At 43.9% G+C, this 27215-nt stretch overlaps 1 protein-coding gene across 2 annotated transcripts in view; it reads right to left on the reverse strand.

The window, feature by feature from the left end:
• Positions 1-2464: 2464 nt before the first annotated feature.
• Dnajc12 (DnaJ heat shock protein family (Hsp40) member C12) overlaps positions 2465-27215 on the reverse strand; it is a 31996-nt gene continuing 7245 nt past the window's right edge. The window contains exons 3-6 of one of the 2 annotated variants that reach the window (XM_013113814.3): positions 25612-25751; positions 19468-19663; positions 18066-18186; positions 2465-3063 (exon numbers count right to left, since the gene is read on the reverse strand). In XM_013113814.3, the coding sequence (XP_012969268.1) occupies positions 18092-18186; positions 19468-19663; positions 25612-25751 (431 nt within the window). In that variant the 3' untranslated portion in view covers positions 2465-3063; positions 18066-18091. Of the gene's footprint in view, positions 3064-16237; positions 17561-18065; positions 18187-19467; positions 19664-25611; positions 25752-27215 lie in introns of those variants that run through there. The other variant, XM_040732281.1, reaches the window with a different exon arrangement.

Below are 27215 nucleotides of genomic sequence, written 5' to 3' on the forward strand. Positions count from 1 at the left end.
TTATTATTATGTATAATTATTATTATCACTCTCTAGCGGGCCCTACGGATCTCTGCATAATCTTTCATGACACACTCCTGGTGCCTCCTTTATGTGATGGCTTGAATGAGAATGGACCCCATAGGCTCAAATGTTTGAATACTTTATGCCCAATTGGCAGAGCTGTTCGAGAAGGATTAAGAGGTATGGGCTTGCAGGAGGAAGTGTTAATAGAGGCAAGCTTTGGGGTTTCAAAACACTGGTGCCATTCCCAATGCATTCTCTCTCTCTCTCTGTCTCTGTCTCTGTCTCTCTCTCTCTCTCTCTCTGTCTGTCTGTCTGTCTCTCTCTCTCTCTCTCTCGTGTGTGTGTGTGTGTGTGTGTGTGTGTGTGTGTGTGATTTATGCAATCTAGTGGGCCCTCAGTAAGTAACTTTGTAGAGTAAATTTTGTGGCTATGAAAGTCAGAAAACAAGAAGTCTCAGACCCCAGAGCAGAAGGGAGGTGAAGCATTGGATGAGTGACAAAAGGCTGATCCCAGCTTTGGGGGGAATGAAGCAACACCTTCCTGAAGATGTGTGTCCTGACTGCACACTGCAAGGATTCTGGGGCAGAACCACCCGCTGTATTGCAGCATTGCTCAGCGGGATTTACGAAGCTGATACTTTGTTGTAACCCAACATGTTCAGAGTAAAAGGGCATCATCGCTGGAGTTTCCGTCAAGGCAGCCATTCTTGTGCAGTGGGGCTGGGAAAAGAATGGGAGATAAGGCTGGCCCACGCCGAGAGCACAGTTTGTGTGTTCTTAGCCCCAATGGAGGGGTGCTGCTCCACATTCCCACCTGACTTCAGGCTGCCTCTGTGTATTATAGGGCAAGGAATAATGGTATTTCCTATGCCTCAGTGGTTCCAGGGAGTAAGGGAAATGAACTCTGAGCCTGGAATCATCTGGGGAAATGTTCAACCTGTCTGGATAAAGGACTAGAGAAAACTGAGAAACTCTGCTCTTGTTCCAAGGTTTAGTTTCCCATTCTGCATAAAGATGATGGATGAAGTTCACCCAAGCTTCTAGAAAAGCCATTGAAGCTGCTTCCTTGTGACCTGCTTCCAAAGACAGCAAGGACCGGTCTACAGAGCAAGTACAGGCTCCAAAAGCTACACAGAGAAACCCTGTCATGAAGAAAAAAAAAATGAAGAAACTTTTTCCTGCCACTAATGATTGATTTGAAATATACATGCCCACCAACATGCATGCACAGACATAGACAGACAGACAAAAACACACGCACAATAGATTTAAGAGCATACCCACAAATAAGCTTAAAATATGTGCTTATAAGCAAAACACAATTTATGTTACTCCCTTCCTGTCTCATTTTCAAGAAACATTACAAAAAAGCTTACAGGAATATCAGGAATCTTATTTAACTGATGAGAATTATACACATGAGGAGGTACACACACATACACAAACACACGTGCACACAGACACACAAACATACACACACCCCTTTTTTAGAGACGGAGTCTTGCTATACATCAAGTTGACACAGCGTTTGTTGGCTCAAGCAGTCCTCCTGCCTCAGTCTCCTATGTAGCTAGGACTACAGGCAACATGCTCAGCTAGAAATATTATTTTACAATAAGGCAAGCCAGAAACCTTTTCATCAAATGATCTGCTTAGCGGAAATATGAAAATAGATTCATGATTACTGTGGCTCCCTCTCCCCTTATCCTGCCACTAAGGGTCCCTTCCTGGAGGACAACGGGTATGTTTCTCAGTTTAGTGTTCTGTGACTTTTTATTTATTTATTTTGTTTTTAATTTTAAATTTTTGTATTTTTGTGTGTATGTCTGTATGTCTTGTAAATAACCTAAGAGGGCATCAGATCCTTTTGAACCAGAGTTCCAGATAGTGGTTACCTATGTGTAGGTTCCGGGAACTGAACCTGGGTCCTCTGGAAGAACAGTAAGTGCTCTCTAGCTCCTCAATGTAGTCTTGTTTTGTTCTGTTTATACTTTTTGGTTGTTTTAAACAGAGTCTCTTTATTATATATCTCTGGCTGTCCTGGAACTCACCATGTAGACCAGGCTGGCCTCAAACTCACAGAGGTCCACCTGCCTCTACCTCCCAAGTACTGGAATTAAAAGCGTGAACCACCACCATCGGCTCTAAATGTATTATTCTTTATGCACCCCCTAAGAACACACACGAATGTCAGCTTAGCTAGTGTACCAAATGTTTTGAACTGAGCTTTTGTTGTTAAAAGAAACCCCGCCTTTCTATCGGAAGAGCTTGCTCCTTAGGAGTGGCTCTGCTGACTCAAATGCCCCAGGCAGGTAGAGCTCCCTGAGTCAGAATGGACAGAACATAATTTATTCAACCAAATCCCTATTATTGACCATAAAAGTTGATGCCAGTCTTTTTATCCAAAACAATGCGGCGGGTGGGGGTGGGGGAGGAACTCAAAGAAATCTCGACATTTATACATGACTTTTTCTAATTTATTTACAATCCAACACGACATTTCTGTGATCAAAGCCTCTGCCCACCCAAATGCGTGTAGCACTGGTTGCCTCGGGCTCCCAAAAGGAATGCAAAAAGTTGGCGTGACAAAGGATGCAGATCTAGAGCCTTCCCTGCAGAGTGCAGCATGTCATCACTAAAGCAAGGTACTGAAGGGAGGAGGTTCGTGAGACCCAGTATGCCCCTGCTTCTGCCTGAGATGGAGAACACGAAGCCTCTTTTTTTTTTTTCTCAGTACCTACGTGAGGGTGCAGTCTCAATCCCTTGCGAGACTAGTTTAAGGGTGGATTATTTTAGAAGCTAGTTTACTTCTAAAATGCAGGTGAAGAGGCTCGCAGATGCTGTTATCGATTGGTTTTCCTGTCCCTGCTTTTCATCGCGGAAAATTAGCCATGGCATGGCTCAGATCTGCTTGTGACAGTTTGCATTCATCTAGGCTTGAAAAATGACAGCTCTCGGTCCTGAGGCACGCAGCTCTTGAACAGATTGATACGTCGGCATCTTCTTCAAGTATCGAAGTCTTTCTGATCCGTCCTTGTTGTCCCCGCGACTCTTTAACCTGCATTAAAAAATAAATAAATAAATAAGCCTTTTGGCGCCGGGCGGTGTTGGCACACGTCTTTAATCCCAGCATTCGGGAGGCAGAGGCAGGCGGATCTCTGTGAGTTCCAGGCCGGGCTGGACGGACAGCCTCCAAAACAATACAGAGAAACCCTGTCTCGTAAAACCAAAAAAAAAAAAAAAAAAAGCCTTTTGGCCACGTTTCTCGAGTTTGTCTCTATCTTTCATCTACTCTACTACAGGCTAGGCTGTGCGTTCACATTTGGGCTTTTCAGTTACCCCTTTTTCATTGTCTATTATTGTTACTACAGTATTTGGAGACTTCTTACTGGGAAGAGAATTGGCTACTGGGAAAATAAGTTTTTCATCTTTTCAGCAAGAACTCCCCCAGCAAACCTAATAATACACTTTCTATCCATGTTAGGTTCATTGCTCACTGCTCTAACCAAAAACAGGAGACAGGAATTTGTGGAAAGAAATTGATTCTAGTTACAGTTTGAAGCCAGAACTCTCCCCCCCCCCCTCTCTCTCTCTCTCTCTCTCTCTCTCTCCCCCTCCTTCCCTCCCTCCTTCCCTCCCTCCCTCCATGCCTTCCCCCCTGTCTTCCCCACTCACCCCTTCCAACTAATGCAAAATGATCGCAAAGGGAGCTAGCATATCTTAAATACACCTTTTTTTCTTAATTCTATTTTTAACTGAGAATTTCATAAATGCACATATGTTTTTATCAAATCTACCCCTCATTCCCTCCAATTCTCCCCCTATTGCCCACACCTCACTATTCCCTCTAACCTTCATATGCTGTTTTTAAACCCACTGAGTCCACTTAGTATTTCCAGTATGTATGTGCACGGGTGTAGGACTCCCTACTGGCATGGGAGGTGTCTTAGTTAGGGTTTCCATTGCTGTGGAGAGACCCCATGATCATGGTAACTCTCATAAAGGAAAACACTTAATTGGAGCTGGCTTACAATTTCAGAGGGTTAGCCCATCACCATGAGCATGGCAGTGTGCAAGAGACAAGATCCTGGAGAAGGAGCTGAGAGTTCTACGTCTTGATCAGCAGGCAGCAGAGGGAATCTGTGTCACTAGGCCTAGTTTGAGCATATATGACCTCAAAGCCTGCCTCCACAGTGACACACTTCCTCCGAGAAGGCCACACCTCCTAATAGTGCCCATTCCCTTAGGACCAAGCAATCAAACTCATGAGTCTAAAGGGACCACACCCGCTCAAACCATCACAGGTAGCCTCTCAAGGGTGGCATCCCTGAAGAAAACTAACTCCCCCTCCCCTAGTAGCCATCATTGCCAATAGCTGCTAATCTACAAGTGGGGATCCATGCCCCATGCCCAGCCTTGATGGGATTTCAGAAATAGTCTTCTCGTTTACCTCATTGTTTCTTTCACACCCTAAAATGTGTTGACTAAAACTGTGGACCCCGAGTTTGCATTTGGTTAATTAAATAAAACCAACCTTGAGTCAGGAGGCAGAGCCAGCAACTAGTTGACAGAAAGTAAACAGAGGCAGTCAGAAGACGGATAGAGAAAGTAGCAGGGAGGGTCTTTGAGTGTGGAAGTCTTTGTTGGTTTGGTGGAGCGGAGCAGAAGGAAGTTTCTGAGACACCAGCCAAGAGGGAAGTTCAGCTGGTTGCTCCTCAACCTCTCTGAGCTAGCAGGTTTCCACCCCAGCCTTTGACTGCCGAGTCTTATTGATAAATACAGCAACAGAGATTTAGTTAAAAACTACATTTGGGCCGGGTGTTGGTGGCGCATGCCTTTAATCCCAGCACTCGGGAGGTAGAGGCAGGCGGATCTCTGTGAGTTCGAGACCAGCCTGGTCTATAAGAGCTAGTTCCAGGACAGCCTCCAAAGCCATAGAGAAACCCTGTCTCAGAAAAACAAACAAACAAACAACAAACAAACAAACAAAACCTACATTTGGTGCCAGTGGCAGGAGACAGGCACAGAGGGACATAAAGGTCTTTTTAAAAATTTAAAAAATAAGTAAATAAATAATAAAAAAGATTCTCCACGACCCTAGGCTTTATACATAAAATGCCTATAGTGGACAAATTCCTCGTCAGATCCCATTGCAGAGGTGGAGAGACAGCGCAGCAACCAGATCTGGGCTTTGCACATTCACAGACAAGACCAAAGGCTTTCTGGGTGGAACCTTCTGCTGCTGGTAGCCCAATGCCACCATCTAGTGGTGATTGGAAGAAAGACGGCCTGCGTTTTTGTTTGTTTGGCTTTTTGAGTTTTTGAAAAGGTTTCTCAGTGTAAAAGCCCTGGCTGTCCTGAAACCCTCTCTGTAGACTAGGCTGGCCTCAAAAGCACAGAGACCCACCTGCCGTAGTCTCCTGAGTGCTGGAATTAAAGGCATGTGTCACCGCCCAGCTGATGACACATTTTTATTTGTCAGGGTCTATGTGAATGTATTTTGTAGTGGGGAGAAATTTCTATTTCCTTGTCATTTTCCCCAGTGATCTTTAATCCAGTTTAATCCAGGTAGAACCCATTTTCAGAAGATTTCAAAAGTAGACTGCAAAAAAAAAATTCTCAGAGCAACATTAGTTTAAATCTTTTTTTTTTCTTTTTTTAGATCTTGGCTGGGGTTGGAGATATGACTCAGCAGTTAAGAGCACTGGCTACTCTTCCAGAGAACCCAGGGTTCGATTCCCAGCATCAACATGGCAGTTCACCACCGTCTGTAACTCTGGTTCCAGGTAATCTGACACCTTCCTTTGATCACCACAGGCAAAGCACAAACATACACGCAGGCAAACACCTAGACACATAAATGAATAAAATTAATGTTTAAAAATTTTCTTCAAGACAGGATTTCCCTGTGTAGCCCTGGCTGTCCTGGAACTCATTTTGTTGAACTCATGGAGATCCACCTGCTTTCCCCTCCTGAGTGCTGGGATTAAAGGCATGTGCCACCTTGCCCCACTAAATATCTTTAAAAATCATCTTGGTGCTGAAGAGTGGTTAAGAGAAATCCTCACTTTTGCAGAGAGCCTGGGTTTCATTCCCAGTGCCCACCCAGTGGTTCACAACCATCTATAACTCCAGTCCTAGAAGATCTGATTCTCCTCCTCTGACCTCCAAAGACACCAGGCATGCCTGTGGTGCACGTACACACATGCAGGCAAAACACTCATACACACAAAATTGTTTTTAAAAATTAAATCATCTTGCACAGAAATGGCTCAACTTTTGCAAGACAAGTTCGCTGAAATGGGAAAATCATGATGCGTGTTATTCGGCTAAAATCACTCAGGGTGGTTTCCACATTCTTCACATGGAAACTTGGCATCCTAAAATTCTCTCATCTCATCTAGAATTGACCATAGGGAATTGCCTTCTCCATAATTCTCATTTTTCTCAAGGGCTTCAACTGTCACATCTATCGAGAGTTCTGGTGCCTTCCCCTGAGTGATGCTTCCTTCAATTCCTTGTTAAACAGTCATAGTACTATGTCACTTTTGTTTCATCTTCTCTTAAGCCAGCTATAAAAACTAACCCTCATCATGAAAAAGTTCACACTCTCTGATGAGCACACAAGATCTGCCTTGGACGAGTTGTCTTCGGTTTAATCTGGGCATTTTACCAAGCGCGCGATCATGCCAGAGTAGGGGAGATGGACCTCTCAGAGAACAGTCCCCAGAGCAGCCCCAGAGCGAAAACCAGAATAGAGTTAGAATAGAAGACACAGAAAAATGGCTTCTTCCCTCGTCCTCTGAGGGAGAATTTTTACCATGTTTGCACCAACTTACCACAACGGGAGTGTCGGTGTGGTGGGCTACTTTTGCTGAACATCTGCGCTTCACAGGAGCCAGGTGTTCTGAAAGGGGATCCAAGGGTGAACAAGACCGCGTCTTCCCTGAGGAGCTCACATGCTTGCTATAGTGACAGACAAGATACTGCCATGCCCGGAGCCTGAAACAAGGAAGGATTTCGGGGGTGACCCGACCCCTCACTCCACTATGAAAAAGTAAGTCCTTCATATGTGAATAGCTTGCCCAGCATCTCCCAGCTGACAGAAGAACCAAAAACCAGGTCTCCTGGCCCCCAGAGAACTGGACAACGGCTCAGCGGAGTGGAGTTACAGAGGAATGCAAAAGGCGGGGAAGTTCTGTATGTGTGAGAGTTGATATTTACACACTTGGCTTGTTTTCTGTGACTAGAGCCTTCCTTCTTGCCCCCTTCAAGCTTTTGAGTTTTAGTCTGTGTTCTCCCTTGCGGTGGTCTGAATACGAATGGCCTCCATGGGCTCACATATTTGAATGCTCAGTGGTCAGGGAGTGGCACTACTTAGAAGAATAGGGAGGTGTGGCCTTGCTGGAGGAAGTGTGTCACTGGGGGTGGAATTTTCATAAAGGACCTCTGACTCCCCAATAATTACTCGGAGACTTGTTATTAATTATGAAAGCTTGGCCTATAGCTTAGGCTTGCCCAGCTTCCTCTTATAGCTTAAGAACACATTTCTATTAGCTCGGTGTTGCCATGTGACTCGTGGCTTTCACCTTTTCTCCTGCATGCCTGCTCCCTCTACATCTGCTGGCAACTCCGCCTTCTTCTTCCCAGCGTTCTCTCTGCCCCCAAAATCCTGCTTCACTATTGGCCACTTAGCTTTTTATTAAACCAATCAGAGTGACACATCTTCATCGCATGCAAAAAGATTATTCCACAGCAGCGGGCTTTTGAAGTTTCAGAAGGCCAAGCCAGGCCCCACTGTCTCTTGCTCTCTTCCTGCTGCCTGCAGACCCGGATGTAGAATTCCCAACTACTTCTCCAGCACCACGTCTGTCCGTGGGCCGCCATGCTTCCTGCCATACCGACGATTGACTAGACCTCTGAAAGACCCAATGAAATGTTCTCCTTTATAAGAGTGGCTGTAGTCGTGGTGCCTTTTCACAGCAACAGGACACTGACCTAGACAACCCTATTCAAATAACGGGGCACCGTGCCTCAGGTGGGCACACAGCAAAGATTAGGACATAGTAGAAGAATTTAAACTATGACATAGTAGAAGAAACAGAGAAGAAAGCAGAAAAGGGGCCAGCCTGGTCTACGCAGTGAGTTCAAATACAGGCAAAACAGCTGTCTCAAAAAAAGCAGCACAACAAAAATGACTATTGAGTATTTAAAACATCACTAGTGTGAATAAATTGCATTGCCAGTCTTATTTCATTGTAATGAATAATAGTCACGTATGGCTGCGGACTATCATATTAGTGATGTATTTTCTAGCACAATGTTTCTCAGGATGGAAAATGTAATAATATGCATAGAAAAAAAAAAACCTAGGATCTCTTTCAAGTACATATTCCAATTTAGATCCACTGTGGCGTTCACAATGCCGAGTTCTCAAAACGCCCGTTGACCACATCTTGGGGAGTGAATTGGGCCACAGTCCCTCTCACTCTAAGTTAAACAAGTGTCAGAATCCTGGGGGAGGCTGTGAAGACAGGCCATGCAGCTTGTCCCTCACAGGGTCTGACTCAGGGAGCCTGGAGTATGTTCTAGAAATTTGCAGAGCTTTTTTTTTAAGATTTATTTTACCTCTTAATTGTGTATGTCTGTTTGGTGTGTGTCTATAAGTACAGGTGCCTGCAAGAGGCTGGAAGAGGGCTTCAAATTCCATGGGGCTGGAATTGAAGGCAGCTGTGAGCTGCCTGACATGGGTGTTGGGAACGCTTGCAAGAGCAGTACAAGCTCTTAATTGCTGAGCTGGCTGTCCAGCCCCAAGAATGAATTTATAAAAAGTCCCTGGCTAATGCTGGAGCACCATCATAGGAGTGATGGGCAAGTATAGTTTTAATCACTCTAATTTTCTTTCTCAGTTGCTGCTTGCAGTAACTTATTTGTGCTACTGTAACAAAAATACTGCAGGCTGAGTGATTTTTATAGACAGCAGAAATTTATCCCTTACTGTTCTGAAAGCTAAAATAGAAAGACAATTGTTTGAGGCACACATATATACATATACATATACATATACATATACATATACATATACACAAGTGTGTGTGTGTGTTTAATTGTACTCTCTCCCTGTCTATTTACTTATGCAATAGGGCTGGAAAGATGACTCAGTGAGTAAGAGAGCTTGCTGCTCTTCTAGAGGACCAGGTTTGGTTTTGTGAACCCACAGCCATCTGTAACTCCAGTTCCAGAGAATCCAGTGCCTTCTCAGGCCTAAGCAGAGACCATGGAGGACCACTGCCTACTGCCTTCCTCCCCTTGGTGTGTTTGGCTACCATCCTCATACTACCCAGGGATGGCATAGCCCACAGTGGCCTGGACTGTCCTAATCAGTTAGCAATTAAGAAAAGCTCCCACCAACATGCACACAGGCCTATCCCATGAGACAATTTCTCTATTGAGCTTTCTTCCTATGTGTGTCAAGTTGACAATGAATATTAAGCCATCACACTAGCCTACCCTAGGCCCAGGCCTCAGCTGAGTTCTTAAGGTCTCCAAAGCGGAGTGTAATGTTTAGTCTTCCCGCCTGGGTCCCATGGTCACTTTAGCCCCCAAATAACACACAGGATACTATATTAATTATAGAGATGTTGGATGCTTGCTTGGTTTCTTACTGGCTAGCTCTGACTTAAATATTAACCCATAACTGCTAATAGTAGTTCCATGTGGTCCACTCTTACTGGAGGAAGGGTCCACATGTTGCTTCGTCTGCATCCTACATTGTGACTGACTGTGCCTCTCTTACCAGAATCCTCCTCGACTCCTAGTCCCACCTATCTTGCTTCCCTATTGGCCAACAGTGCTTTATTTAATAAACCAATAAGACAACACATACACAGGACTTCCCCCATCAGAGGATATTGCTTTGTTTGTTTTCAATCCACCAACAAACACAAGAAACCAGATCAGAGTTAAAGTAATTTGTCCTAAGTCCCACATTAGGTCACAGCCAGAAAAACATCCAGCTCTATATAATCCTAAAGCATTAGGAGAAACAAAAGAATCCACTGGGAGAGGAAAGGGTGAGAAGAGTGGCCTGACACTGTGTCCCCACCCCTAGGAGAGTGAGCTGTGTCCACACCCCTAGGAGAGTGCGAAGACTGGGAGCCCAGAAGCAATAAAACCAAATGAGGTCGGGCAGGCGACCACAGAACCTGAACCGGAAGGGAGCTAGAATCTCCTTGCCCAGCATTTCATCCTCTTTGCAATATTTCATCGGTTTTATAATTCCTCCCATCACACTCCCCAGAAGTCCCTGCAGCCCGTCTTTGGTGTGGGGGGGTAGTGGGTAATGGTTTTTGCCTTCCAGGAAATTAAAAGTCCCTCTCAATAACCACATTAATCATCAACACTTGCTGCTGCGACCCATCTTATAACCCATAAGATACTGGCAAGGAAAAGATATGAATATAAGCAGGAAAGCAATCTCCTCCTCATCTTCCCCACCCCTGACTGTCTTTCTCTCTGTGTCTGTCTCTCTCCCTCTGTATCTCTCTCTGTCTCTTTTTCCTCTCTCTTCCTCCATCTCTCTCTCTCTCTCATCCTTTTTGCATTTCTAATGTTCTCATCATCAGGGGGATGTTTCTGGCAGCTGGGAATATGTCCAAGGGGCAATGGGAAATAAATGGATTTAAAAGAAACAGAGTACGCTGCCTCAGTGTTCCGAAGCAGCTCTGTTGAGTCACTTTAAAAAGAATGGAAGGTCTCGGAATTTATCTCTACATTTCAGTGCACACAGAAGACAAGTGACCACCATGACACAGATGAGAAAGGCCCTGTTATCCTCTTTGTGTGGAAAGTGCCAGAAGAAATGTGTACTCTGACTTTATTATTGCTTCATATCTTGGGCACTGCTTCCTATTAAGGGTGACAGGAGGCGATTGCTAAACTGTTCTGTCAACACAGTGCTTCTGATGCAACAAAGCCTAGGCTAGAGTAGAAAAAAACTGAAGTCAAGAATTCCAATGAACAAACACCCTTTCCTAGTGTTTTTCAACACTATGGCCCTAAGATCTGTGAAAACTAGCCATCTGCATCTACTGTGCGATTAAAAAACAGAGTAATTAGCCAGGTATGACAGCATGCCCCTTTTGAAAACAGAGGTAGGCAGATCTCTGTGAGTTCAAGACTATTGAGGGACAGATCTATCAAATTCAGTTCCTAGCACCCACATGGGGTGGTTCACAACTGCTCCAGGGGGGTCTGACACCCTCTTCTGGCCTCTGCAGGTGCTGACATAATCATTTTTTATGGCAATAGTAACCAAATTCCAAATGCTCGCCCATTCTCATTGACACAAAAAAATCCAGAGCTAGATATTTACCCCACAGGTGTACTTCACATACTAGAGACATTATATGAAACTATGCATCACAGTGTTACTTGTGGTTACAGAAATCAAAAGACAATAAATACCGAGGCATGGTAACACAAGCCTATAATGTCAACACTGAGGGAGACAGGAAGACTATGAGGTCAAGGTCAGCTGTGTGAATGGTGAAACCCTGCCTCAAAAAAATCAAGGGCAGTGGTGGTGCATGCCTTTCATCCCAGCACTGGGAGGCAGAGGCAGCCGGTGAATTTGAGGCCAGTCTGGTCTACAGAGCCAGTTCCAGAACAGGTTCCAAAGCTACACAGAGAAACCCTGTCTTAAAAGACCAAAATAAATAAATAAGTAGATGAAAGATAAACCGCCTGAACAGGAATCAGTCAATAAAGTTCAAGTGAAGTAACTTATGGTTCAAACCAGGCGTAGTAGAGCATGCTTGTAACCCCAACAGTCAAGAGGCAGAGGCCGTGTTGAGTGAGGCCAGTCCGGGCTACTTAATAAAACCCTGTCCTTTAAAACAAATAAATAATAGATACATTCACTTCCACGAGGAATTTTTTATTTTGTTGTTTTTGTTTTTTGAGATGGGGTTTCTCTGTGTAACAGCTCTGGTTGTCCTAGAACTTGCTCTGTAGACCAGGTTGGTCTTGAACTCACCAAGATCCGCCTCCCTCTGCCTCCCAAGTGCTTGGATTACATGTGTGTGCCACCACCGCCCAGCAGACAAGGAATTTTTAGCGTCCGTTAAGAAGAATAAAATAGCAGATGCTTTAGGAAGTTATCCAAGGTGTAGAGAGTGAATAAATGAAGGCTTGGGTTTCCCATAGCTCTAGCGGTTAGACTCTGGGCTTTGAGTAAATGGATGTTATGTTATATTATGTTATCTTATCTTATCTTATGTAAAGCACTGTCCTTGATTCAAGGAACACAAGTGGTTATAACTATATAGAATACATACTCCAATATGTGTTGGAGTACCCTGCACTGTACCATGCCTGGACAGCTCTCTGAGTTCAGTGCCAGGCTCCCTCCCTATTTGGATAGTGTCTCTAGGCTCTGAGACCTGACCCTGTCTGGAAGCTGTCCCTAAGCCTGACCTATCTCAAGCATGACCTTTGACACAGATCCCTACAGATGCTCTCCCCCTGCTTCCCATATGATAATTAGGTATTGTGCTCAAAACACAAGTCAGGTGATGATCCAGTCGCTGTATTCATCCCATATATCTCCTCTCACTCTGGAATACAGCTGAACTGTGACTCTGAAGCTGTCTCCTGCAAGCCATCTGAATCCTGCTCAATCGCTACTGCTCCCTCCTCCCAGAGTCCCCAAGGAAGAAGGAGACCCACAAGAAGGGAAGAAAATAGGCAAGAGCCCCTGCGCTTGGACCAGCTCTTGATATACAACCCTGACCTGAGTCCCAGAAGCCCACATACAGAGAAGAATCAACTCCACAAAGTGGGCCTCTGACCTCCGCACTTCAACAGTGGCACATGAGTGCACAGAAACACACGCACGCACGCACACACGCACACACATACACATGATAATTTGTTTTCAAAAGAAGTACCTCGAGAAACAGAACTAATGAGAAGGACTTGAGAGAGGATACAACTCAATTAATTAATCCACGACTCAATACATGATAATTTAATAAGAATAGTAACTAATGCAATGGTACATACTTGTCATAACCACCCTACATAAACTAATTCAGTATTCTCCTTTAGACATAAACGTTCACATATGTGTCTTACTTCACTACAGTAGCAACTTCTTTTATCATTTTAATTGCCCCCCCCGTGTGTGTGTGTGTGTGTGTGTGTGTGTGTGTGTGTGCACGCGCGTGCACCATTGTGGGATGGGTCTGAGAGATGGAACTCAGGAACACAACTTAGCAGTGGGTACCTTTGCTACTGAGCCATCTCACTGGTCTTCAACTTCTCTTAAGAGAATAAACATAACTGAAGCATTTTTATATACTGCTAGTACAACTTTTATCACATTATGATGCTCTCAAGACTATGTGTCCTGAGCTGGAGAGATGGTTCAGCAGTTAGGAGTACCGGCTGCTCTTGCGGAGAACCCAAATTCAATTCCCAGAACCCATATGGTGGCTCCCAACCAAATGTAACTCCAGTTCCAAGGGACCCAGCACCCTCTTAGAATACATGCTGCTGCAGATACACCTACATAATGAGGAAGAAGGAAAAGCACCCTGTAATGTGGACTCTGGACTATTAGAAGAGAGAGAGAGAGCTGTGTCTGCCCTCACCCCATTCCTGGCTAGGCCAGCATCGCTGACTCATAACAAACGTAGACACATCAGCCTCTATCATGCGAGATAAAACTTTTTAAACACTAAATAGACAGGTTGATCATGACCTATAGGTTTTTTTGTTGTTGTTGTTGTTGTTGTTTTTGTTTTTTGTTTTTACGAGACAGGGTTTCTCTGTATTGTTTTGGAGGCTGTCCTGGAATCGGCTCTGTAGACCAGGCTGGCCTCGAACTCACAGAGATCCACCTGCCTCTGCCTCCCGAGTGCTGGGATTAAAGGCGTGTGCCACCAGCGCCCGGTGACCTATAGGTATTAAAATCTCCCATTTCTGAGTTAAAACAACAGTTAGATACCTTTGTAGAAGTGGTCCTGGAGCCGGGCGTTGGTGGCGCACGCCTTTAATCCCAGCACTCGGGAGGCCGAGGCAGGCGGATCTCTGTGAGTTCGAGGCCAGCCTGGTCCTACAGAGTGAGTTCCAGGACAGCCTCCAAAGCCACAGAGAAACCTTGTCTCGAAAAACCAAAAAAAAAAAAAAAAAAGTGGTCCTGGAAAATCGGAGAGGCTTAGACTTCTCATAAGGGGGACTATCTATGGCTTTGAGAAAAACCTGTTGTTTCTACTTTAGTTGATCAGGAGTAATTAAAAAGATAATAATCCTGCCATTTTGTTGGAAGAAAAACTCAAAAAGAAAAAAGAGACAAAGACAAGAACCAGCTCATTGGTTGCACCCTCTGTTCTCTTGATCCCTAGCTAACTGACGTCAGCACTGGCTGGGTCTTCAAGTCTCACTCTGATTGGATTCACAGCAGTGGGAAGTGGGAGGGGCTGCCTCTTAAACAATAGGGCCAATTACGTAGCAATCCGGTAAAAGAATTATCCTTAGAGCCAACCACGCCAATTCGACTCATTCGCTAAGATCACTGGGGCCATGCATCTCAGCATGCAGACAGCACCATCTGCCAAAACGAAGAAAACAAAGACCTGACCCATCAAAGTCCACAGTTCTGGGAAAGTCTCTGAATGCACTAACCTTGCTCTTTTGGCTTCTGTAGTTCCGATTCTGACTGTTTTTGTTAACTGAATTATAGCCACAACCCAGGATACGTTCTTTGTGCTTAAAAGCTAACCTTGAAAAAAGCTCAGGACTACATTAGGATCCCAAACACCCAACGTAGTCATGACTGCCTAATAAAGACTTTCTGTTGCCTTAAGCCTATACATGAGTAGGCTTCTCTGGTTGCTACCCCACATTTCTCCAAGGGCACCAGGAGATATATTGCAGGAAAAACACACACACACATAAAATGAAATAACTTCGGGGGTGGGGTTAGAAACAGGGTTTCTCTGTACAGCCCAGGCTGTCCTAGAACTCACTCTGTAGACCAGGCTGGCCTCATTTAGGGATCTTCCTGTCTCTGCCTACTGAAGTACTGGATTAAAGGCATGCACCACCACTTCCTGGCACATAAAATAATTCTTAAAAATAAAAATAAAATATGTGCTTCATGATTCAGTATCAGACTTTAGGGAAACTAACCATCACCAATATTCAGAACTGATTTAAGAGTCTATTAATCTCACATAAGATTATCTTTCTACAGTCAGTTTCCTAGGACATGTGCAGAGCCACAATTCACAAACGGTGGCTTTCAAATTGCACAATTGTACACACAGTCAACTGTGGTCGTCCTGGACATGTTGGACAGTTCAAAGTATTGAAACATAGACCAAATTTTCTATCTAGTCTCCATTTAAAGGACTGTAATATCTAAGCACAGACTGATTAAACTTAGAGTCCGGTTGGTACCCAGTGGTTTATGTGTAAAGGGTCCGAAAGGGTTAAATGGAATTGTGTGTGTTAGTCTCTTCCCACAAGGCTGACCCATCATGAGCAGCCATCAAGTGCAACTCTTCCTTAAGCAACAGCAGCGGGTCAACAAAACCAAGATCTTGTCAATAATGGGAGAGGGGGTCTATAACCAAAATAGAGCTACTCATAGAACTGGGAGGGCTTTCCCCTTTGATGTGTTGCTAAAAGATAAAAATCAGTCTAGGGATGGAGCAGGGGGAAAAATGGAAGTGATTCTTGGGATTAAAGGCGTGCACCACCACTGCCCTGCTGGAAGTGATTCTTTCTTTTTTAAAGATTTATTTATTTACTATACATACAATATTCTGTCTGCATGTGTGTCTGAGAAGAGGGCATCAGATCTCATTACAGATGATGCCCTTGGTGGTTTTGAGCCACCAAGTGGTTGCTGGGAGTTGAACTCACGACCTTTGGAAGAACAGTCAGTGCTCTTAACCTCTGAGCCATTTTTCCAGCCCCTGGAAGTGATTCTTGAATTGAAAACCTGCCTATAGGCTGGGCGGTGATGGCGCACGCCTTTAATCCCAGCACTCCTGCCGCGCCCGTTGCGCAGCCAGTGTCGGAGAATGTGCGGAGGGTTTTGGGGATTGACAACACAGAGACTCGTTCAACGGTGTAAAGAAAACTTTACATTGTAAAATATTGATAGAAATTATTCTCTAAATTGACTTATAGATGACAAAACAGCAAAAATTCAGGTAAAATCAAGGGACTCAGCACAAGGTCATACTCTTTTATTTATTTATTTATTTATTTACTTACTTACTTATTTTGTTTTTTGACTTTTCGAGACAGGGTTTCTCTATGTAACAGCCCAGGTTGTCCTGGAACTCCCCTGCCTCTGCCTCCTGAGTACTGGGACTAACGGTGTGCACCACCACCACCCAACGACTTTTTTTTTTCATCATTTTTTTAAGTGAATTATGTTCTCCAAAAAGACAAGTTGAAGTACCAAGCCCTGGTACCTTATTTGGAGATCCATTTTTTTTTAAGATAGAAATAAGTTAAAAATGAAGTTGCAAAAAATGTGTCCTTATCTGGTATGACTGTTGACTTCATATGAAGAGGTAGAGACAGCAGGGACTAAAGTGAACAGAAGAAAAGCTTACGAGAGTGCAGCCAAGCCAGCCGTTTGCACAGCAAGGACAGCCTCAGAAACGAAGTATCCATCCCTAGCATTTGGACCTTCAACTCTACAAAGCATAAGGCATGATTAAGCTACCAGTCGTGTTTTGTTATAACAGCCACCGAAAAGCAATACTGTCTGCACTGAAATTTCATTAAAATAAACTTTTTTTTTTTTTTTTGGTTTTCTCTGTATTGTTTTGGAGGCTGTCAGTCCAGCCCGGCCTCGAACTCACAGAGATCTGCCTGCCTCTGCTTCTAAAGTAAGCATTTTATCACTTGCTTTTTGCTTTGGTTTGGTTTGAGACGGGCGTTTCCTGTAGCCCATGCTGCCCAGTGGCTATGTAGACACAGCTGGCCTTGAACTCCTGGTCTTCTGCTTCCACTTCCCAGCGGCTGATATGACAGGTGTGTGTCACCACATCTCACAAGGAAACAGTTTCTTTGAAGTCTTTTTTATTTACTTCATATATATATATATTGGTGTTTTGCCTGCTGGTACGTCTGTGTGAGAGTGTCAGATCTTGGAGTTGTAGTGTTGAGTTGCATGTGGGTGCTGGGCTTTGAATCCCGGTCTTCTGGAGTCAGCGCTCTTAACCTCTGAGCCATCTCCCCAGCCCAGGAAACACATTTTCTAAATTACATGTATTCATCCATTGAGTTTGGGTGTGGGTGTGGGTGTGTTCATGCCACACTGCATGTGTGGAGGTCAGAGGTCAACTTTCCAGAGGGTCCTGAGGATAGAAATCAGGCTGTCAATCTTGGTAGCAACTTCCCTTACTTGCTGAACCATCTTGCCAGTCCACAGGAAACAAAGAAAGAGGCGGGATGATTTGAAGATAAACTACATAGAGAATTCAGGGCTAGCCTGTGGTATACATGATGAGACTCCACTCAAAAATCTACATGAAAGAATGAATGAATACAGTTGCATTATAAACACATTTATGAACTTTGGGGGAACTGTTTATTTCAGTCTACAAAATTCAGACAAGTTATTCTACATTTCATTTTAAGCCAAAATCCAGAAGACATTTTGTATGTCTAGCACGGCTAGAGATCACAATACACCAACAGGGAATGATTTTTAACAGATATCTACAAACATTAACAGGAAAACACATATAACACAAACTACTTAGATCTAAAAGCCTTGGTTTACTAAAAAACTTGAAAGAAACGAGGTTTATAACAACTTTCTCACTTAAACAACATGTCAAGGTGCAGAAGGCAAGAGTCAAAGGTACAGAGAGTACAGGAGGTCCTGGGTTCAATCCCCAGCACAAAATAAAACAACATACATGTGAGAATGGATTCAAGGATGGAGGACCCGACCGTCCTGAGCAACTCACAAACATATTTCTAAGACGGGAACAAAAGCTGCACGTCAGCAGCACAGACAACCACCTTGCCTCTCACAGAGCAGCGACACTTCAGATTTCATAGTTTCGGAACTTCCTCAGGAGTTCTGAGGGAGCGTCGCCAGACCAGCGGAAACGAAGGCGGCCACAGTTCAAATCTGAGAGACCTTTACAAGAGGCAAGAGAAACCCTTCAGTTCCGAGGTCATAGAAGAAGAGTCTCAAACTACCATAGTAAAACAACTGGGGGTCTAGAGTCCATGGCAACCAGTGGGAGGGAGCTGAAGCCTCCCACATGAATTATGCCTTTTTTTTTTTTAAGACAGTGTCTCACTATATAGCCTGGCTGACCTGTGAACTCTCTAAAAACTAGGCTTGGGGTGGAGAGTTGGCTCAGTGGTTAAGATCACTTGCTGCTCTTCCAGAGGACCAGGGTTCAATTCCCAATTCCCAGCACCCACATGGCAGCTCACAACTGTCTGTAACTCCAGTTCCAGGGGATCTGACACCTCCACACCAATGTATATAAAATAAATTATTTTTTAAAAAAACTAGGCTGGCCTGGAACTCACAAAGATATGCCTGCCTCTAACTCTTAAATACTGACATTAAAGGTATGAGCCACCACACACAGCAAATTATTCATATTTTATAGAAACAGATTACCTTACCTCATACTTTGGAATTCTTATGAACAGAAATTACAATTTATACCTCACATGCTTAATAATTATCCTCTCCTGAGATGGGAATTTGCAATAGTATTTTTACTAATTCTTTTGGAATTTCGTACAATATATTTTGACCATATTCACCCTTCTACTCCTCTCCCTAACTTCTCCTAGGCCCACTCCTTACCTGCTTACTTCACATCCCTTCTTAAAAAGTGACCCAGCCAGGCCATAGTGGTGTATGCCTTTAATCCCAGTATTCCAGAGGCAGAGGCAGGTAGATCTCTGTGAGTTTGAGGCCAGCCTGGTCTATATAATGAGTCCAGGGCAGCCAGGACTACAGAGAAACCCTGCCTTGATAAACCAAAAAATAAAAAAGTAGGCCAAGGTGTGGTGGCACTTTTATCCCAACACTTGGGAGGCAGAAGCCAGCACATCTCTTGAGTTCCAAGCCAGTTTAGTCTATATGACTAATGATTTTTTAAGATGCTAAGTGAATTCTTTTGGGGCGGGCAGTACAAGACAGGATTTCTCTGTGTAACAGCCCTGGCTGTCCTGGAACTAGCTTTTTAGATCAGGTTGGCCTTTAACTCACAGAGATCCAGCTGCCTCTGCCTCCATTGCACTGGGATTAAAGGCGTGCGCCCACACCACACAGCGTGTATGGCAATTCTTAAGTTGGCATTGCTGTGCATACCAGAACAGGGTTAGTTGTAACACAACCCATGCTCCCTTATTTCCAGTCTTCTCTTGTGAAAAGCTAGGTGACATATCTTACCTGGGTTTTGTGGGGAGATGGCCATCTCTGGGGATCCAGATTCCATTTGCCTCCTTTTCTCTGTGGTTGAATTTGGTTCTCCTTTCTTTGTTTCTGTCTGCTCATTCCCTTCCTTGTTTTGAACTGTGTTGGTGTAAGCCTGGTCCGCTCCTTCCAGCATTAAGTCTTTCTTACTTCTGACAGCCCAGTGCATTGACTAGATTAAATAAAAGTAGACACATTAATGTTATTTGGGGTTTGTTTCTCACATGAGGTCATTACCTGGTGTGGGGGGGGGTGCAGGGGGGATGGAGCAGAAGACAGTTTCCTGGAGCCTAGTCTCTCCTTCCACCAAGGGTGTTCTGGGGATTGCATGCTGGAAGCATCTTTATACACTGAGACATCTCACCAGCCCTTGTCTTTTTTTCTCTTTCTCCATTCATAGTTGTCTTAGGGTTTCTATTGCTGTGAAGAGACATCATGACCACAGCAACTACTACAAAGGATAAATATTGAATTGGGGTAGCTTACATTTTCAGAGATTTAGTCCGTTATCAGCATGGTGTAACAGAGTGGTGTACAGGCAGACATAGTGCTGGAGAAGTAGCCGGTTTCCTAAATGATTTTTGCAGGCAATGGGAAGTGGTCTGAGACACTGGGCACAGCTTGAACACAGGGGACCTCAAAGCCCGCCTCCACAGTGACACACTTCCTCCGACAAGACCACACCCCCTAATAGTGTCACTCCCTTTGGGGCCATTTTCCTTCAAACCAGCACAGTGGTCCAGGCTAGCCTCGAAGGAGCCACTGGCCTTTTGTTTTGTTCTGGGCATGTTGTTATGGTACTTTGTTGTAATGTACACATACAGAACAGAGAAGGGGAGAAAGTCCATCTTCTTCCCGAAAAGCTGGGGATAGTTCAACGGTAGAGTGCTTGTCGAGCCTGTGAGAGACCTTGGGTTTAATTATCAACCACAAACATGGGGGATAAGGGCTACAAAAAAGGAGAATAAGAATTCAAGAATTAAAAAAAAAAAAGGCTAGGCATGATGGCACTCAAACACTCAAGAGGCAGAGGCAAAAGCAGGTGAATCTCTTATGTATGAGGTTAGCCTGGTCTACAGAGCTAGTCCCAGGCCAGCCAGGGCTACTTAGTGAGATCTTGTCTTATAACAAGTGAACAAACAAAAACGTAAGCTGAGAAAATTGAAATGTGAACTATAAAAGTCACAAGTTAGGGCCAGTGAAATGGACATTGGGTAAAGGAGCTTGTCACCAAGTCTGACAACAAGCACACTCGAATGCACACATGCACACACAAACACACACACGTACATACACACAATGCATGCACAACCATACGTACACACACTAAATGAATAAATAAATGTAAAACTTTTTTTTTTTGGTTTTTTCGAGACAGGGTTTCTCTGTGGCTTTGGAGGCTGTCCTGAAACTAGCTCTTGTAGACCAGGCCGGCCTCGAACTCACAGAGATCTGCCTGCCTCTGCCTCTGGAGTGCTGGGATTAAAGGCGTGCGCCACCAACACCCGGCCAAATGTAAAACATTTTTAATCAGAGAGTAAAACCCAGGAAATAATAAAGGCTAGGGGTAGAGTTCTGTGACCGAGTCCCTGCAACATGCACAAGGCCCGGGGTTCAATCCTCAGTTGTCAGGAAAAGGAAAGTAAATGTCACAAGTCCACCAAGAAACCAGTACATGGTGCCTCTCTCTCTCAAAATCAAAGTGTTATGCTCTACCCACAATTAACTTGTTTGCCAGTCTTCCTTAATGGACCTTTTCTTTTCCTTTAGGAAGTAATTACCATACATTCTGGACATTGGTCAACACTAGCAATTACTACTTTTTTCTTTTGTTTTGTTTTGTTTTTACAAGACAGGGTTTCTCTGTTTTGTTTTGGAGGCTATCAGTCCAGCCTGGCCTCGAACTCACAGAGATCCCACTGCCTCTGCCTCCCGAGTGCTGGGATTAAAGGCGTGCGCCACCGCCCGGCCACAAATACTACTTTTTAATCTACATGTCATTAAACAATGGGAAAAGAAAAATGAAACAACTCAGGTGAATAATGAGCAAAGTTAGCTCTTTTTTGTTTTCAAAATATTATGTTATGTGTATGGGTGTCTGTCTGCATATATATCTATGTACTACATGCATGGCTGGTGTCCAAAGAGACCAGAAGAGGGGGCATCAGGTCCCCTGGAGCTGAAGTTACAGACAATTATAAATCAACATGTGGGTACTGGGAATTGAACCAAGGCTGTGCTTGGAATTGAGTCTGTGCAGCCCCCAAAATCAGTTATTTTTATCCTGGATCACCAGAAGTGAATTTTTAACTTGCCCGAGTGGTTGATCTCTGACCTGCTTGCTCTTGGGTAACATCCAGTCAGGACAGCCTGTCTTTTGAACAGAAGGTGTTGATTTTCTCCCTGTTTCCCAGCTGGCTGGAGAAACAGTGCCCATCTGGGCACAGGAGGAAGCTTCCCCAGGTAGCCTGAGGCCAACTGGACTCCCCACAAAGATACCTTGTCCAGCCAGGAACTGGGAAACAACCGATAGGCAAATAGGACTTTGCAGGGTAACAGGATGGCCCCAAATCCTTCCTAGAAAGAGCTGATTTATTAAACCACCAATTTAGAAAAGCATAAAAATAAAATAATATAAAAATGAGATACACATTTGTTAAGATGGCTCAGCGGGTAAAGGCCCTGTTGTCAAGCCTGACAAGCCGAGTTGATCCATGGAACCCACATGGTGGATAGAGAAAACTGACTTTTCTCAAAGTTGTCCTCTGATCTCTACACCATGGCATGCATGTCTACATACACACACACACACACACACACACACACACACACACACACAAAATATATGTAACAAATAAATATAACACTCAGGTCCTCTGGAAGAGCAGCCAGTGCTCTTAAACACTGAGCCATCTCTCAAGCCCCTCATTTTTAAACCAACATCACATGTTTAAATTTAAATTTATAACATATTCATTGACTTAGGTGAATTCTTAAAATATTTTTAAGATTTTTTTATTATTTTAATTATGTATAGGAGTGTGCATCCGCATGTGGGCATGTGCACAGACTCTCAGATCCCAGAGGCATCAGATCGCCTGGAGCTGGAGTTATAGACCTTTGTGAGCTGCCAGACACTGATGCTGGGAACAGAACCCTGGTCTTTTGTAAGAGAAGCGAGTGTTCTTAACCACTGAGCCATCGCTCCAGCCGCCACTCCTGATTTAGAGGATGTGTTTTGCTTTGTTTTACTTTTTGTCTACCGCCTGAGTGCAACACCACCCCCGGCCCCACTGCTGATTAAAGAACAGATACAGAGCTCATCATTTTTGTATCACTAATAAAAATAAACCTAAAACCAAATTTCATATTACTTCAACTTTAGCGAGAAGACAAATGTGGCCAGTACGACATAAAATATAACTATTGTAAAGGCTCAAGCAGTGTATGGTTATGCTAAACCCAAAACCTAAACACTGCATGTGAGTCAGGAAATTAATAGTAAATAAAAAGTCAATGGCGCCGGGAGTTGGTGGCGCATGCCCTTAATCCCAGCACTCCGGAGGCAGAGGCAGGCGGATCTCTGTGACTTGGAGGCCATCCTGGTCTACAAAGTGAGTTCCAAGAAAGCCTCCAAAACAGAGAAACCCTGCCTCGAAAAACCAAAAAAAAAAAAAATAGATAGAAGGGGAAACTTGGAGAGGAATTGTAGAACAATCTGTAGCTAACCTGGTATTAGCTGTTAGAAATTAAATGACAGTTGAGTGGATCACGGAAAAGTAAAGAGCTATAAACCAGAAGGCATTGGGCAAGCAAGATAACTGATTCAGCAATAGTTACAATGTCTCACATTCAGGAGGCTGGAGATACATTTGTGTTGACTTTGTAGAATTTTGGAAAGGCACAATGAAAAGCAAAGCCTGGAGAAATGACTCCCTGGGGAAAGCACTTCCTTGAGCACCAGAGTTCAAATCCCTAACACTGAATGTTGAGGAGGGATGGTGGCGTGTCTGTAATCCTCATACTCATCTGCAGATAAAGGAAATCCCCAGAGGAAACTGGCTACCTAGACTACACAAAGAGGCAATCTCTGGGTTCAAGTTAGAGATCTTGACGCAATACATAAGACTAATCAACACACATGAGTTCACACACAAATACACACAGAGAGAGAGAGAGAGAGAGAGAGAGAGAGAGAGAGGCACCTATACACTGTGAACATACATACCCACATACACCACACTCACGTGCACACACAAAAATAAATAAATGAATAAAGGAAAAGAACCTTATTTCTGACAATGTGAAGCTAAGCACGACTATATTTCTAAGATGAATTTTTATTTACATGTATGTGTATGTGAAGAATGCCACATGTGTGTGGGTGCCCTCATAAACCAGAAGAGGGCATCAGACATTCTGAACTGAAGTTACAGGCAGTTATGAGTCACTCAGCATGGGTTCTAGGAAACCAAACGTTGGTCCTCAGAAATAGCAGCAAGTGCCCAATGCCCACAGAGGCCAGAAGAGGGCATCAGAGCCCCTGGAACTGGAGTTACACGCAGTTGTGAGCCACCAAATGAGTACTGCAAACCAAACTTGGGTCTTCTGGAAGAGCAGCAGGAGCTCCTAACCACTGAGCCCCTATATGTAAGTTTTTAATAGCATTTAGAAATAACACAATACAGAGATGGAGAGATGGCTCATCGGTTGGGAGCATCAACTGCTCTTCCAGAGGACCTGAGTTCAATTCCCAGCACCCACATGGCAGCTCACAACTGTCTGCAACTCCAGTTCCCGGGGACCCAACACCCTCACACAGACATACACACAGGCAAAAAGCTAATGCTCATAAAATAAAAATAAATAAACAAATAAATAAAAAAGAAATACCATAATACTTCCAAAATGCAATAACTCTTTACCACCATATATGATAGGAATAATTGCATCCTGCTTTGTTATAGATGTCCAACTCTTGTTAAGAAAACAAGCTCAGCAGGGCATTCGTGATGCACACCTTTAATCCCAGCACTCGGGAGGCAGAGGCAGGCGGATATCTGTGAGTTAAAGTCCAGCCTGGTCTACAGAGCAAGCTCCAGCCTCCAAAACTCCAAAACAATACAGAGAACCCCTGTATTGAAAAACCAAACAGAAAAAAGAAAAAAAAAAAGAAGAAAACAAGCTCAAACAACAAGAGAAAAGACAAAGGATATCTCTGAAGTAGAGTGCTTCTTGCTCTTGCAGAAGACCAACTTCGGTTCCCAGCATCCATGTAACTCCAGCTCTACACATCTAATGCCCTCATCATGGGAACACACACGGCATATACACAGAGACAAAAACACAGACATATACGCAAACAGAATACATCTTAGTAAGATTTTTTTTCAAGATTCAAGGAAAAGATTTTTAGCAGTTCAAAATTCAGTTACATGAGCAATTTGATGAGCACAATTGTGAGAAATCTTTTTTGTTGTTGTTGTTTTGGGGTTTTTTTTTGTTTTGTTTTGTTTTGTTTTTTTGCTGTTGTTTGTTCAAGACAGGGTTTCTCTGTAGCTTTAGAGCCTGTCGTGGAACTCACTCTGTAGACCACACTGGCCTTAAACTCACAGAGATCCAGCTGCCTCTGCCTCCCAAGTGCTGGGATTAAGGGCGTGGAACACCACCACCCAGCTATGAGAAATCTTTATTTATTTATTTAACTTTTTATTTTATGTGCATTGATGTGAAGGTGTCAGATCTGCTGGAACTGGAGTTACAGACAGTTTTGTGAGCTGCCATGTGTGTGCTGGGATTTGAACCCTGATCCTCTGGAAGAGCAGCCAGTGCTCTCAACTGCTGAGCCATCTCTCCAGCCCAAGAAATCTTAGAATGAGGTATAGACAGTAACAGGAAGAGAAATAAACAGTCAAAGAAACAAAAAATACAGCCATGGGCCCTTCAAGCACTAATTCTGGTGGTCTCTCCTCCCAATTTCTCCTCACAGGGTTTTGTAAGCAATGACTTACCACTAATGTCTTGGTCCTTTCCCTCCACTTACTCTTTAGACTAAGCCATGAGTCTAACCCGTGAGCAGCCTGACCTTGAAAGTCCCAGGATCCCCAGAGAAAAACTCACAGTTTTCACTGAGTCGGCCAAAGCGTCCCACTGCTCAAATGGCATGGACATCTGGCTCCTCCGCCAATGGTCATAGCGGGCTCGGCTCTCTGCGTTGGTCAGAATCTCCTTTGCCTTCTGCAATTTCTGAAAAGTCTCCACTGGAAAACAGGACAAGAGATGAACACCGCTCTCCTGGAGGACTAAACTCCAAAACCATCCACCAGATCTCACTAGAATCTGGACTCAGCCACACACTGTGAGACTTTGGGTCAGTCTCCCTAGTCAGCTTTAGTGTCCTCATTTGTTTCGCTTTGTTTTTTAAGATTTATTTACTTATTATGTACACAGTGTTCTGTCTGCATATATTCCTGCACATCAGGAGAGGGGACCAAGATCTCACTATAGATGGTTGTGAGCCACCATGTGTTGCTGGGAATTGAACTCAGGTCCTCTGGAAGAGCAGCCAGTGCTCTTAACCTCTGAGCCATCTCTCCAGCCTCCTCATTTGTAAAGTATATCATAGTATGACAGTGAGGGATGGTGAGATGGCTTGGGGAGTAAAGACACTGAGGCCCAAGATCAATCCCCAAGACGCACTGGAAGGAGATACGTGACTCAAGGAAGCTGTCCTCTGAGTTCTGCGCATGCCCTGTGGCACACGTGGAATCAATAATAAGTAAATAAATGTAACTTGAAACAAATTTTAAAGACAATGAGACCTTGCATGTCAAGAACTTGACAACACAGTTTAGCCCCTGCTTTTACTGGGCCCCAGTGGTGTCCAGTTGCTAATAACACAGATGTAAAACAACTGACCTTATTAGCAGGAGAGACAGATATAAAAAATAAAACAAAAAACATAATTTTGTTTATAGGAAAAACCCTTCTGTTGCTGTCAGTCAGAGTGAATAAATAGTGTCAGACAAGCCGGGCGTTGGTGGCGCACGCCTTTAATCCCAGCACTCGGGAGGCAGAGGCAGGTGGATCTCTGTGAGTTCAAGGCCAGCCTGGTCTACAAAGTGAGTTCCAGGACAGCCTCCAAAACAATCCAGAGAAACCCTGTCTCGAAAAACAAACAAAACAAACAAACAAAAAAAATAGTGTCAGACAAACCATCTAAGGAAAGATTCCCGGTGATTTACATGAAGCTGAAACTGCCTAGGCAGCTGCAGGACCCAGTGCCAAAGAAAGAATAGTGAGTGACAGGGATAACAGTGGACAGAAGTCCACAGGGCTTTACAGTAGCCAGAAGTCCGCAGGGCTATACAATGGGGAAAGATCCACAGAGATCCTCAGCGCCATACAGGGAGAAAAGAATGAAGGATCCTGAACTCAACCCTAACATTTATACTCAAGTTGATTTTTTGACAAGAATGCCAAGACAATTCAACTGTGTGTGTTTGGGGGAAGAGGGCACAACCTCTTCAGCAAGTAGGGTTATATAACTAGATTTACACATATAAGAGAATAAATTTTGGGGGGGATGAAATAGAATAAAGTATAATCACACACACAAGAAAATGCCGCCATGAAACTCACTACTTTATACGCTAACTTTTTAAAAAATGTAACACTAGACATGCTGGCACACACCTCTAAAACCAGCATTAAGGAGACAGATA

The sequence above is a fragment of the Mesocricetus auratus genome, unplaced genomic scaffold, assembly GCF_017639785.1.
Source record: "Mesocricetus auratus isolate SY011 unplaced genomic scaffold, BCM_Maur_2.0 Super-Scaffold_100027, whole genome shotgun sequence".
Lineage (NCBI taxonomy): Eukaryota > Metazoa > Chordata > Mammalia > Rodentia > Cricetidae > Mesocricetus > Mesocricetus auratus.